This window comes from Paroedura picta, chromosome 16, assembly GCF_049243985.1.
Source record: "Paroedura picta isolate Pp20150507F chromosome 16, Ppicta_v3.0, whole genome shotgun sequence".
Lineage (NCBI taxonomy): Eukaryota > Metazoa > Chordata > Lepidosauria > Squamata > Gekkonidae > Paroedura > Paroedura picta.
In genome coordinates, this window is record NC_135384.1 from 6178899 (window position 1) to 6193122 (window position 14224).

Genomic DNA, 14224 nt, shown 5'->3' on the forward strand with positions numbered 1-14224 from the left:
ATGGAGCAGCAGGGAATCAAACCCAGCTCACTGCATTAGAAGCTGCTACTCTTCACCAAGCTGGGTCCATCATCGTTTGCAGTCAAGGGGTGCTGTCCTTTAGCCAACACTGTTAGCTTTTAGTAAAGCGAACCCCACTGATCTCTATGGGACTAACTGCCACGCAGGCACACATACCTCTCTGTATTCCAGGGGGTCACCCTGTTGTTCTGAAGGGCCAGAATAAAGTTTTGAGTCCAGCAGCATCTTTCAGGCCAACCAAGTTTTAAGGTGCAAGCACACTTTTTCAGATAGACAATTTTGAGTCAGGGGGCACCTTTAAGGCCACCCAAGTTCTATGCAAGGTGCAACGGCACTTAAAAAAAAAATGACTCCAGGGGCACCCTTAAGGCCAGTCAATTTCATGCAAGGGGCATCTCGAAGGCCGCCCGCCTTCCGTGCTCCTTTAAAGGGCATCCCCCCTCCTCTTCCGGCCGCCCGCGCAAGCCATCCCCGGGTCCCGCCGCGCGACGGCGGCCACGTGATCCCGGCGCGGCCCCATGACCGCCGCCGGGTCACGTGCCGGGGACACCTCCCCGGAAGCCGCGGCACGGCGCGCGGTCACATGACCCCGAGGAGGCCAGAGGGGGGAACGGTCACGTGGCGGGGGCTGGCTGGCTGGCTGGGTGAATGTGCCGGGCGGGCTTCGGGGGAGCCTGGGCCTAGCGAGCGAGCGAGCGAGGGAAGGAGCGAGACAGAGCGCGGGCGGGAGGCCGGAGCCGGGTGGGCCGCAGCGCAGAGCAGCCGAAGGGGCCGGAGGTCGCGTCAGGGCCGCGGGACGGGGCCTGGCTGGGGAGGCCGCGAGGAGCAGGGGAGGCCGCGGGCAGGGAAGGCGGGCTCGCGAGGGCAGGGCCAGGGCAGCCCCTCGGTCGATTTCCCCTGCGCTCCCCGCAGCCGGCGGCAAGCGGCGCCTCCCTTGAAGGCCCGTGGAGGGAAGCGGCCTGCGGCGGGAAGGAAGGCGGCTCCACCCCGGCAGCAGAGACCTTCCTTCTCCTCCTCCATCCTTCTCCCACTTCCTTCCTTCCTTCCTTCTCCCTTTTCCGCCTAACTTCTTTCCTTCTTTCTTTGGAGGGGTCCGGGCTGCTGCTGCGCGGTGCAGGTGCTTTGCCCCTTTCCGGAAACAGGCCGCTGGTTCTTAGGGGCTGGGGGGGATCGGCCAGTCGCTGCCTGGGTACCAGGGCTGTCTGTATCTAGCCAGGCCTCTCGCGTCCCCGGGTGGGGGGGTTCCTCTGCTGCTGACCGCCTGCCGCCTGAGCCTAGCTTGAGACCATGCAGAAAGAGGAATTGGGCATGGATGAGAACCGCAACCCCGAGGAAGAGCTGCGTCTCCTGGGGGGGAAGAAGGAGAAGTGTCACAGCCTCGGCAGCTGCATCCGTGCAGGTAACAGGGGTCTTGGGTCTCCGGTGCAATAGAAATGCTTGGGGTTGATTGCGGGGTGGGTGGGGGAAATCCAGGTCCCTGAGCCTTCAGAGCCTAGCAATTCACCATCGACAGATAGAGGCTTTATTTTATTTTAAAATTTTTGCTTTACCCCTAGAGACCCCGTTGTAGGATTGTACCACAGGATCCCCAACTCTGTTTAAAAATTCAGAAAATGATATTGGCCCACTGGATATTTAGAAGTGTTTTCTTCCCATCATACGACCCGAAACAATATTTTATTGTGATATTAACAATAAAACGAGAGCCACTGTTGAAGAATTAAGCTGAAAACGAATTTTGTTCCTCCAGAGCTTGTTTGGGCTGCATATTAATAAAGAAGCAGTTGCAGTTAGCCATCATCAGCTTGAATTTCTTCTGGGTTACCCCAGAAGATGGCCGAGTTCTCGTTCTTCCTTGTCCCTCTCCATTCTCGCCTCTCCTCAGTATCTTTATTTGCTATTTCATGTATATCCTGCCTTTCACTCCAGTGGGGACCCAGAGTGGGTTACCTCATTCACCTCTCATGGCCTCCATTTTATCTTCAGCACAGCCCTGTGAGGTAGGCTAGGCTGGCCCAAGGTCACCCAGCAAGCTTCCCTGGCACAAGTGGGGATTTCAACCTGGATTTCCCAGAATCCAGTCTGACATTTTAACTGCTACAACACACTGTCTCCAAATGCAGCCCCCAAGAGTTTTCCAATTTCTCAGCACATGAAGATGTGCCTGCTTTCTTTTTTGGGGGGTAAAGAGAAATGCACCTCAGGAATGCATTCATCTCTCTGTGCCTTAATAGATCAGTATGGCTGCAGTTCCCACCCAACCCATCCCCTCAGTACAACCTAGTACAAAAATCCCCAATTTTATTCACTAGTGAATCTAACCCTTTCACAGAATCTGGCAACTGCAGTCTTTTTCTGCTTCTTGGTAATTCTGTAATTCTGTATTCCCAATAGTACAATTTAATCCCTGAGAATCAGTTTCCTTTTTTCTCTGAGGCCAATCCGGTACGTCAGTGGCTCATGTATGAGTTACTGCCCTTATAAATGTACATCTACGTTATAGCTGTCCTTAAATGCCTGTCGCTGTGAAGTAAAACCTTCTTTCTGTCATGCAGGAGCTGGAGCAGAGCTGGGCTACAGGCCAAGCCAGGGCTCCAGAGAAGGTGAATTTGGGACTGGGGCTTTCCCCTTCTGTCATGTCGTTTTGTGTGTATTTCTCTCCCAGAGGCAGCCATGCCTTAATGCTGGAAAAATCATGCACCCCCTTAATTCATTGTGTCTGATCTCCTCAACAGCTGCTGTTGAGGAATATACATTGCCCTTGTTCCCATCTATAGCTTACCCACATACCCCCTTATTCCTTTTCCCAAGAATGGTATCTTGAGATTTGATGATTTTTAAAAACCGGCGTCAGAGGGGAAAAGCTCACGGCATTTGGAAAGTTCTTAACAACCTAGCCAAATCACGGTTTTGCAATCTTCAGAGTTGGCAGCATTAAAACATTTTGTTTAAAGCACTTGACAAGATTTTGGCCATTGGAGGAGGGGTTCCTTCTGGGTACGTGGCTGTAATGGCTGGGGCACCGAACGTTCATGTGGCTTCCCTATCGATTTACTTTTTATCAATGGTCCCAAGGGTGGGGAGAAAAGGATCTGTGTTCCCACCCTTAAAATAATTCTTCCTTAGGTTTTTTTTAAGGCACCAGCATTCAATGCTTAGATACAGTATCTGAAATTTCCCGAACGCAGCACATGAATTGTGGTAGTTGAGCAGTTTTTGTTGGATTACTGGAAGAGAGAATTTAATATTTATGCTGATAAAGCAGGAACAAAAATGGTGCTGTATACTTTCCCTAAAGGGGCAGTTCCCTGCAGCCTTTCTCAACTGTTTTACTCTTGAGAAACCCCTGAAACTTCCTTCATGCTTCAAGAAACCCCCAGAAGTGGTGCGATTGTGCAGAATAGGGTCGGGAAGCATAGTTGTGTACACGCCCACCCAAGGCTCCAGATCCATCCTCACTTCCTCCAGATCCATCGTGGGGTTGACATGACCATATATGGTCATATTGCCTGATAAGTGTTTAACAAATTTTTAAAATATATTAAAAATGAATTAACTCCCACCCATTTGAGAAACCTTTCCAGGCCCATCAAGAAACCCCAGGGTTTCACAGAACCCTGGTTGAGAAAACCTAGCTTAGATACTGTGGTAGTTCTGTATCTAACATTTTCCTAACGCAGCTCCTGATTGGTAGTGATGATGATGATGATGATGATGATGATGATGTCATCTGTTCAGTCATGTCAGACCCTCGGCGATTATATATGAGAGTCTTCGCCATGCACCCCTATCTCTAACTGCTTCTTTTAATTGGTTCATGGTCATCCCTGTATCGACTTCCCTGAAGAGGCCGTTCCCTGCCTCTTGGGTTTACAACCTAAATTTTGAAAAGAGAGGAAGGGAGCCTGTAGGAATGTATTTGAGGGAGGAGACGGATATCTGTTATCAGCCCGGATGTTGAGTTCACTCCACCATCCTCCTGCTCTAGGTTCCTGGGAGTCAAACGGCTATTCTGCATCCTCGGAGATCGCCGAGGAGCCGAGCGTTCCCTTGAGCCCGTCTAACAGCCTTAACATCCGCAACCTCCAGCTGTCTGAGCGGGACCCGCCGGTCACCCACCACCCTCACCGCTACCCCCATCGCTTCTACCACGGCCGGCCCTTCCACGCCGCTGCATACCGCAAGACCTACCGAGGCAACCCCTCTGACCGCAAGGAATGGGGACCCAGCGCCAACGGCCACCACTGCGCTCCTGAAAACATTTCTAACGGGCGGTGGCAGCACCGGCGCCGGGGCTATTCCGACCCGCCGTCTCCATCATCGTCTCCAGAGTCGGAACGAGACAGCACTGTCAAAGTTGGGGAGAAGCCTGCCGTAACATCCAGTGCCACCAATGCAACCATCGAGGATTCTGGGAAGGAAACCTGGTCACTTTTCCGGCCACTTCCTGCCTTCCCAGTTGATAGCAGCAGCGCTCGGATCATTCCTAAGATCTCTTACGCTAGCAAGCTGAAAGAGAACTTGGATCAGCCCGGGAAAGCGTGCCACGTCCCTGCCTCGGCCGTCCGCACCACCAATAGCCTCCCCAACTGTGTCTTGGCGCCACCCCCGAGCAGCCCCCCGCCCTCCGACAGCAGCCGGCAACAGCACCTGGGGGCCATCTTTCAGAATGAGTGGGGCTTGTCCTTCATCAATGAGCCAGGAGCAGGGCACGGAGGGGGGGGTGGGACTGCACCGGAAAAGGATGTGGAGGAGGCTAACACTGGAGCATGCTGGGAGAAAATGGAAGCCAGCGACTGGGAAGCCGCAAGAAATTATCACCTGGAAGGTAAGCTGGATGAAAGAGCTTGTCGCCATCTAGGAGGGGCAGGGATGGATTTGAGGGAAATGAATGGGTCCTGTCAGTCTTTTGAGGAGAGTATGTGAGATTGTAGGGGATATGCGGAGGTGCTGGGGGCAGAAATGGAAGAAATGGTCGCTGCAGTTAAGGGAAGAGACGGCACAAGGGATAATTCTGGTTATGTAGGGAATAAGGGACCAGTGCTGGGCATTTCATTCTCGGTTGCTTTTCGTTGCTTATTAGGTTAAAAAGGCACTAGGAAGAGTGTAGCATTGACTTGTGGGTTTAGCTAACATGTTACCCCGCTGGGCTGTATAAGATTGTTCTGTTTTCTGTAATTCTGCAGCTTCACCTGTGTTCTGTGATCAAATCCCTTGTGGTGCATAGGAATTGGCATCTGAATCCCAGCTCTCAGAGCCATTGAAATTTTGGGACTGTAGCTGAGGGACTAGGTGGGCTTCACTGGAATTCACTTTTTGGCACAGGGCACATCAGTTCCTGGTCTCTAATTCCCTTGTTTCCTCTCTTCTTCTAATTACAGAATGGAATCATATATGGGAGCTACACAGTCAAGGTAAGGAATCCCAAAGCAGTAAGACCAGTTGTCCATCTTGCTCAGTTATGGCCCCAGTTAACTGCAGATCTTCAACTCTGTTAAGGGATGATATATGTCATATAATGGTCTATAGACAAATCTTGTACGTTTCCTTTGTGGAACAGTGGCCCTGTAGCTTCAATAAAAAGGGTGCTAGGATTTGCACAAAGATCCAGTTGGATAAACTTGGAAGGATGTCGGTAGCTAGATGCGGTTGTCCAAGCAATTTTATTTATCTACATGTGCGGTTTTTAAAATATCACGTTGCTTTTGTTTTTTTAAAAATCTTGTTTCCCAGTTTTGATACACTGATTTTACATCTTCTTTACTTTGGATGTAATCTTAGGGATGAAAGCTTCAGGTTGGGAAATATCTGGATATTTTGGTGCGGAGGCTAGGGAGGGGAGGGTTTGGGAAAGGGGGGACCTCAAACGGGGTTTAATACCATAGAGCCCACCTTCCCAATCAGCCGTTTTCTGTAGGTGAACTGATCGCTATTACCTGCAGATCAGTTGTAATTCCAGGAGATTTCCAGCCATCTGGAAATTGGCAACCCTAATAATGCCCCACCCTTGCACAGACATAATAAGCAGCATAACCATGAGACTCTTCTTGGTTGGTAGTGCTGGCTTCATTCTAGATTCTGATTAGCCTTTAGCAGACTGTATATTAAAATACTTCTGCTGCCCCAAGACCCTGGTCCCAATCAGCCCCCTAAGGATTCTGCCTCTGCAACAGCAGGTGACATGGGGCTAAGGAGCAGGAGCTGTTCCATTATCTACATCAGGAGTGGCCAAACTGTAGCTGTCCAGATGTCCATGGGCTACAATTCCCAGGAGCCCCTGGAGGGGCTCCTGGGAATTGTAGTCCATGGACATCTGGAGAGTCACAGTTTGGCCCAGCCTTATCTATAGTATGATAAGATGAAGAAACTATACAGCAGGAAGACCCTAGAGCTTCAGGTGCCCATATTTAGCTCGGGGAGGGTGCAAGGATGAGGTTGCTGTTGAGAACAGTATCTGGGGAAAAAATACGGGAGTGTGTGTTGACCATTTTAATGGAGTACAGGAATGGGGGGGAAGTCGTTCCACAGCTTTATCACTTTCTGTTTTTCTTTTCTCTGAACAGCTCCTAGCAAAGTGATGGTCTATACGGACACCTTGGACGGGAAGGGTTAACACCAAGGATTCCTTGGGGAAACACTGCTAAGATCCGGGGGTGGGGCACAAGGGGAGAGGCAAGGCATCACCCCACCCCACCCTACCCCATGAAGATTGGAGAAGCCCGGGCATCTTGAAAGGGGAAGCTATGCCACCTGCGTCCCTCCCCCCCTCCCTCCTAATGCTGTTATAGCCCAAATTATCCTGGATGGGGCTGATGTCTCACCCTCCCCACCCAACCCCAACCCCTCTGATTTAATGCTCCGGTTTTTAATTTTCTTCACACGGTTTTTAATTTCTCTGGATTCCCCTGAAAATAAAAAGCGGAAAAAAAGAATTTATTTAAATTCACCTCTCTTTTTGGATGTGGTTTTTGTTTCTGATCCAGTGCATTCTGGGATTATCGGGGCAGGTTGTGCGGTTGGGGAAGGAGAGAGGTGAAAACCTTGTAGGGATTTCTGGAAACCTAGAAAGAAGGCTACGGGCTAGCAACAATGCAAACACAATTTATTTAGAAACCAGGTCATCATTTGAACATCTAATTGCTGCCCAATGCTCCTTTACATCTGCAGTGGCAAAGTTTTCCTTTCTGTACTACTATACTTCCTGTCCTTCCCAGTGGGGAGAGAAACCAATGTGGTTGTTCCATCACTGGTTCTTTTGAAGGTGTACATCTACAACCCAGCAGCCATTTAGATTTCCTAGAATACAGATAGGGAACATTTTGGACTCAAGTGCTAGGGGGGGGAAATCCACATCGGTGTGTCATCAAAATAAAGTGGTTAGGGTGTGTGTGGGAAATACTGAGCGGACTGCTGGGTCGACTCCTCCCCTTAAAAGCCTATCATTCTTTTATTTTAAAAACCTGGGGAGTTGGTGCAGGCAGGCAGTTGCTATAATAAAAGCACTCAGTTGCCACTGGGTGTGTCTAGGTTGGTTCATGTTTGGGAACAAGCAGAAGTAACTTGCTGTATCCTGGAAAAAAGCTAGCCATGGCAGTGCTAATAGCTCCTTCCTGGGGAGAGGGAGGGCTCTTTCATAAGAAGAATTCTTGATTGGGGCTTGAATTAACCTAAACAACTACCCCCTCGGGGCTTATATTCCCTTTCAGGGTGAGGTGGTGACTCTACGGCTTCAGCCAGTCTTGGAAGGATGTCTGTAGACATTTGGGGATGGAAGTGGCATTGCTTGCCCTGACTGATGACCTTTGCTGGTAGAATGATGGGGAGCTGCTGGGAGAGGTCACCCAGGGATATGGGGGTTCCACTGTTACGTGGCTGTCGCCCAGCTCTTTCTCAAGTTTCTTTATGTCTTTCATTATCTCCAGCTGGTTTGCCAGCTATGGCTGTTCCTCAAGTAATGATCTGGCCACAGGTCCATGTTCTGATTGCATTCAGGTAAGCATAATGTGCTCTGTGTGCCTTTGCAACTGATCTGGAAACTTTGTCCAGAATGTAGCAGCCTGGCTGCCTTAACAGACTGGTTGCAGGGACTCAACTTGCCCCAGCTGCAAAAAGATCTAGTTCTGTCATTTAAGGCTGCAAATGGCTTGGGGCCCAAAGTATCTCGAAGGGGCATCTCTGCTGGACTATCCAGCCTGCCAGTTAAGACCTGCCTCCCAGGTCCAGCACTCTGTGCCTTCAGAGGTAACTAAAGAGAGGCCGTTTTCTGTGGCGGTACCTTGCCTTGGAATGCTCCCCCCTCCCCCAAGGCTCACTTGGCATCTTCCTTCCAGGTACCCAGCCTAAAACTCCAGTTTTAACCCAGGGTTTTTAATCAGGGCAATGCACAAGACCCAAAATAGCAGAAACTCCAATAATCCAAAGTAAGTCTGGCAAGAAACTTCCAGATGAAACAAAAAAAATGATTTGGGGCAAATTACGGAGATCAAAACAGCACAGCAAATTCGGCTGAAAACAGTGATCGCTGTGCTCCCAGTGCCGGAGAAGAAATTTAAATACTTTGCATTCACATATAAATGGTCATAAAACCCTTTTAACCGGCCCAACTAGGAGTCCACAAATGGACATTTTGCCCTCACTGAAAATGGCTCTCGACGTTTCCGGAAGTTTCCCTGAGAAACCGTTGGGCAGCCCGCGCGCGCGCTCTCTGAACCGTAGGGGTGAGGGCGGGGGGGGGGGGTGCGACGCCGAGGGCACGGCACGCGTGCGCAGTAGGAAATAGAACGCATTGGCGTATTTCCGACGCGACCCTTGAACGAGCGGGGCGGAGGTTGGCGCGCGTGGCCGCACTTTACGCACGCGCGCCGCCCTCCCGGAACCAGCCTCGCCGAGGAAAGCGGATGGAGAGGCGCGGCTTCTTCTTAAAGGGGCCGCGCCCTTAATAGAGGGTCTCCCCAGAGAAGGAAGCCGCCGGAGCCCCAAAGCTGCAGGCTGAGAGCGCAGAGGTAAGGCGGGCGCGGCGTCTTCTTCCTTGCCTTCCTTCTGGCTCCCAGATAGCCTCTTTAACAATGGCACCTTTGAGAACAACCAAGATTTATTCGAGGCGTGAACTTTTTAAAATTTATTTAATTTCTATACCTCCCTCCCATAAGGCTCAGGGCGGTTTACATAAAACGTCATGGGTATACATTCACCATCCCTGCCTTGGGTAGTTTACCCCCGATTTAGAGAGCTGCAACTAACGCACGCTGGGGCGTAAACGTGTCCAAACATAAGAGTTGGAAGGAACCTCCAGGGTCATCTAGTCCAACCCCCTGCAGAATGCAGGAAAGTCACAACTTCCTGCCCACCCACAGTGGCCCTAATTCCATGTCCAGATGATGCCCTCCCTCCCCCCCCCCAAAAAAAAAAACATTGCAGAATCCATGGCCAGTCTGGCCTGGAGGAAATTCCCCTCCAGACTCCAAAGTGACCATCCCTTTTGCCCACCCACTCGCTCTGCAGCCAGAAATAACGCTGATTCTGTGAACATGGGGCAAAGTCCCCATAAAAGGCTGTATTTCTAAACGTGCATGGGGCTGTGCTCTCACAATGTCTCCCTGCCACCGTACCAAGTGCAAACGACTTTTTCCCCCCTTAACACATTCTCAATTTTGTAAAATCTCCCTAAGGCGTCGCCTTGTGCAGAGCCAAATTATTAGCCTGTCTAGCCTCACATGGACTTCAGTGACTAGCAGTAACTTTGCACAGTTGTGGGCTGGAGGCTTTCTCAGCCTTTTCCTGAGATCCTTTAGCTGGATAAGTCTCGGGAATTGAACCACAGAATGGCTTACTGTTAACTAGTCTGGATCAACCAAGGCAGTCTAAATTGGTTAAATACTCAGTTTGTATTGATTGGCTTCTAGTCTGATGTTTCCCGCCCTTAACAGACCAGGGAATGGTGGGCTATAAAAATATTGCTGCTGCTGCTGCTACTACTACTACTGCCACCACACCTGGCCACCTCTTATTAAGGTCCAAAGCAGCCCAGGAGTATCCCCAAGATGCACTTTGTTGTTGTTAGGTGCAAATTTGTGTCCGACCCATCGCGACCCCACTTACTAGCATTTATATAGCAAGTGCAGTGTTCTATATACACTAGATCTGAGAGGGAAATCAAAAGAGAAGTCCAAACCCCCAACTATCTGCGTCATCACCATTTGTCTGGGTCCATGCCGGCTTAACCTTCCACCCTGGAGCCAGTTTTGAATGCCAGAACTGATTGTAAAAGTTTGTGATACAAGAGTGGATTTTGAATATGTGCGGAGTATCCACATCTCTGAGTAACTATAGTCAGCCCCATACACACCTGAAACTTAGATGCCTGGTCTTCAGATCAGAATGCAGCTACAGAATGCCAGGATCTCTGGTTCTAACCTATCCTCTGATTTCCTTTCTTTTATCCACCCAAAATACATCCTCTGCCTTTCTTCTGGCATGCTCCCTGTGCATGCCCAAGCTGGGAGGATCAGACATCAAAATGTCTCATAGAGGAACTGGTACCTTTTATTTTTAGTAATTTCTCTGGCTGTGTGTGTTAATTCTCAACCCGCTGAGTTCTGAAGGATTTGCCTCCAAGTAAGGATACTCAGGAGGGTATCCCTAATGTATTATGAACATGTGGGAAACTGTGACATGTGAGGAAATGAAATAACCTCGTAAAAGGTGGGGATGCGAGTCAGTGCTAGATGTTCACCCCGCCCCGCCCCCCACAGTCAGGAGTACGTAGGGGGGAAAAATACAATGATAACATCAGTATGAATAGAATAAAGTCCAATAGTACCTTTAAGAGCGCTGAACTTTGTTCTGCTGCTTTGGACCAACACAGCTCCCCACTTGAATCCCTTGGTATGAATAGCGAAGGAGTACCTGAGCAGAATTATTTGGGTTACTAGGTCAAAAAAAATGGCTTTGATTCCTCAGCCTTCAGCTACTGAGAATGCATTAGCATTTTGCTCATTTCATGGAAAAGAGGATTAAACATTTTTCATTCAGCGGTGATTGTAGTTCAGACTGCTGCTGGTCTCACTGATCTGAATGGCTCAGGGAACGCGATGGAAGGGAAGTGAAGGTTTCACTGGGTCAGAGCAGTGCGATGAATGAGAGAACTGGCATGGCTTAAAATTGAGCCCTCAGTTCCAAGGTTCCCTGGGCATGTGCAGATTGCCTTTCATTCACCACTGTGTAACTACAGCCAAACTCAATGTGCCTGAAATTTGGACTGCAGGTTGCAGAGGATGAGCGTGAGCATCTGCAGCTATGCGTAGAGAAACGAGGCAGTAGAGCAGGAGTTGGTACAGTGGAATGTACCACTTCAGAGTGTAGCTGGCTGTTAACTGTTTTTGAATGTTTCCCCATTATTAAGAAAAAAGGACAACAGGAGAGAAGCTTGATTCCACCAGCTTCCTGCTGTGCGACGGTTCTACCAGCAGACTCTTTAAAAAATAACCCACAAAGGAGCATTCAGAATGATTTGCTCTCCCCGGCCTCTGAAATGGCATAGTCTACAACCTCGGGATTCTACCCTCTCATTCCAATGTTTGTGTAGAACAGGCTTTGGAGTTCAAGGATCAGTTGGCAAGCTGTGTAGATACTAGCTTGAGAAGGCGGAGGCTGGGAGATGGAGGGGGGGCTGAGGCCAGGAGAATAATCGGGAAGTGGCCAAGGTGGGCATCCGGTCATTTGGCATATGGGATGCAAGAAAGAGGATAGAGTTACTGGGTAGAGTCACAGCATGCAGCCCCATGAAAGATTTTGAAACAAAATGGCAGGGTGTGTTTGTTGATTGTGGTGGCCCCCTCCCCTTCAGACCGGGGAAAAGAGAAAACGCTCTTTGCCATTAAGATGTAAACCTGATTCCGTTCGCGAGCAAAAACCCGATGACAATTTATTGCCCTTCGGTTCAACAGTGCCTTTGCAGTCGGAAGTGCAAGGACTGGTCAGCCCCGCCTGGTGATGTTGTCCCCGCCTTGGACAGTGGTGGCAGCAGGGGACGGGTTTTCTCTTGCAGCCCAGTGACATCACTTCCTCCCGAGTCTGCGGTGAAATTCAGAAAGGAAGCGAAATGGAGCAGGAGTGCCTGGCTCTGGTTGCCGCCTGCGTCCAAACCTCCCAGTTGCTCGTGCAGCAGTGGATGCTGAACAGACGCACCATCATTTTTGCCATAGCAAGGATCCTGCAGCGGAGGCGCTTCCGCAGATCGGCCGCGGTGCTGAGGCGCATCCTCTCCGCCAGCGTCCGCCGCAAGAGAGCCCTGCTGCGGCTCCATCGCAACGCTATCGTCTCGGTGGTCACCATGGTGTACTCCTCGTCCCCCGCGCTCCACTATGAGCACGAGCTGATGGCCTTATCGGAGCGGTCTCACTGGATGCTTCCGAGGTGCAGCGAGTGGTGGGAGCGGATGTTCTCTTCGGAGCGGGACGACCAGCGCTGGATTTCTTTGTTCAGGATGTCGCGCTCCACCCTCATGTACATCGCGGAGGAGCTGCGCCCGGCTCTTCAGCGGCGAGACACCGGAATGAGGTCCCACATCCCTGTGGAGAAAAGGGTCGCCATGACCATCTGGAAGCTGGTTCACCATGACAGCTACAAGATTGTTTCCGAGCTCTTTGGGGTCGGGATTTCGTCGGCTTGCTCCATCTTCGAGGAGGTGTGCGAGGAGATAAACAGCAGGCTCCTGGCCCAAACCATTCAGCTGGGAGAGCCTCAGAAGGTCATGGAAGGTTTCGAGGAGATGGGCTTCCCCAACTGCCTTGGCGCGATCGATGCCATGCACATTTCCATCCTGTGCCCCCCGTTCTCGGCCGACTCCTACATTAATTGCAAGGGCTTCTACTCGATGGTCTTGCAGGCACTGGTGGACAGTAAATCCCGTTTCACTGACATCTACGTTGGCTTTCCTGAGCGGTCCCACGACTCCCGGATCCTGCACAACTCGCCCTTCTTCAACAGCATGGATGACGGGACCTTCGGGCCGCAGACCCCGGCGGTTTTGGAAGGCGTTTCGATGACCCCCGTCATCATCGGGGACGCCGCCTACCCACTCCGCCCCTGGCTGATGAAGCCATACCCCACTCCAAAAACCACGGCGCAAGAACAGTTCAACGAGAGACTAGCCAAGTGCCGGGCGTGCGTGGAGAGAGCGTTTGCTGTCCTGAGAGCACGCTGGAGATGCCTGCAGATGAGACTGGACGTGAGGGAGAAGCTCATTCCCGTTGTCATAGCTACATGCTGCATCCTGCACAATATCTGCGAAATCAAAGGGGATGAGTTGCAGGAGCCACTGGAAAGCCCTCCGGCCGCTGAGAGTCAGAACGCTTCCGCCAGGCCAAGGGTGCCGCTCTCAGAGGCTGGGCTGACCAAGAGAGCGTGCCAGATAAGGGCTGCTTATTGCTCTTACTTTGAAAAGCACCCTCTATAGAAGAGAAAATGAGGCAGGTTGTGCGCGCGCGTGTGTGTGTGTGTGGGGGGGGATAAACAGTTCGCGTTCCTACGTGATTTCTCTGAGTATGAATGCCGGCCTCCTTAGTATGTGTACCCAAGGTGACCCTAAATAAAAAAGGATAGGATTTTGAATAAATGTTCACTTATGTTTTTAACCTGTGAACTTTTTAAGACCGTTGCTATGACGAGAATGAGTTTTCTCTTATTTCAATAACTGCTTCCTTTCTGAATACGCAATGGGACAGGAACCAACGAGAGTGCAAAGCAGAGAGAGCCAGCAGGGGAAACCGCCTGTGTGATTTCTTGCCGATATGTTTTACTTTCGCTTGCATGAACCAGGGTTGCACAGTCACACCTAACTGTCCCTGCAGACATCCACACTGTGTCTTCCCTGTGGGTTTTCTGATTCACTTAGTTCCCTTGGGGACCCCTCTGTTAGACCACTGGAGCATTCTCAAAATGAGAAGATGGCATGGGAAAATGACGTGGGAAAAACTGCATTAGTAGAACCATGTTTTGAGCAAGCACCTATTATTATTAGGAGACATAAAAGACGAGGCCTCAATGATAGGGTGTGGCTAAAAAGAGGATTTTATTTAGAGGCTTTTAGCCTGCCTTTCCACCCTGCGTAGGTCCTGTTCTGTACAGTGCCCTGGGTTCTTGACAGTAGTAAAGATTCACAAATGAGCTACTGTGATATCACAGAACAAGTCTGGGCCCATCT

General features: G+C 50.5%; 1 protein-coding gene across 2 annotated transcripts; it reads left to right on the top strand.

The window, feature by feature from the left end:
- Positions 1 to 610: 610 nt before the first annotated feature.
- On the top strand, positions 611 to 6963 carry LOC143826076 (uncharacterized). Of its 2 annotated transcripts, XM_077314663.1 has the most exons (5): positions 611 to 1420; positions 2577 to 2624; positions 4010 to 4849; positions 5403 to 5435; positions 6585 to 6963. In XM_077314663.1, exons 1-5 carry the CDS (start codon positions 1309 to 1311, stop codon positions 6632 to 6634), a joined length of 1083 nt encoding a protein of 360 aa, XP_077170778.1. In that variant the 5' UTR covers positions 611 to 1308; the 3' UTR covers positions 6635 to 6963. The 2 variants fall into 2 exon arrangements, with proteins under 2 accessions (XP_077170778.1, XP_077170779.1); XM_077314664.1 differs by lacking the exon at positions 2577 to 2624 and having other exon boundaries at positions 615 to 1420.
- The last annotated feature ends 7261 nt before the right edge of the window (positions 6964 to 14224 follow it).

Bases quoted from the DNA above. Each gene is read 5' to 3' on its own strand.
- LOC143826076 (XM_077314663.1), top strand. From the start codon at position 1,309: ATGCAGAAAGAGGAATTGGGCATGGATGAGAACCGCAACCCCGAGGAA. The intron at 1,421-2,576 runs GTAACAGGGGTC...TCTGTCATGCAG, and splicing joins CGGCAGCTGCATCCGTGCAG to GAGCTGGAGCAGAGCTGGGC. The intron at 5,436-6,584 runs GTAAGGAATCCC...TTCTCTGAACAG, and splicing joins ATGGGAGCTACACAGTCAAG to CTCCTAGCAAAGTGATGGTC.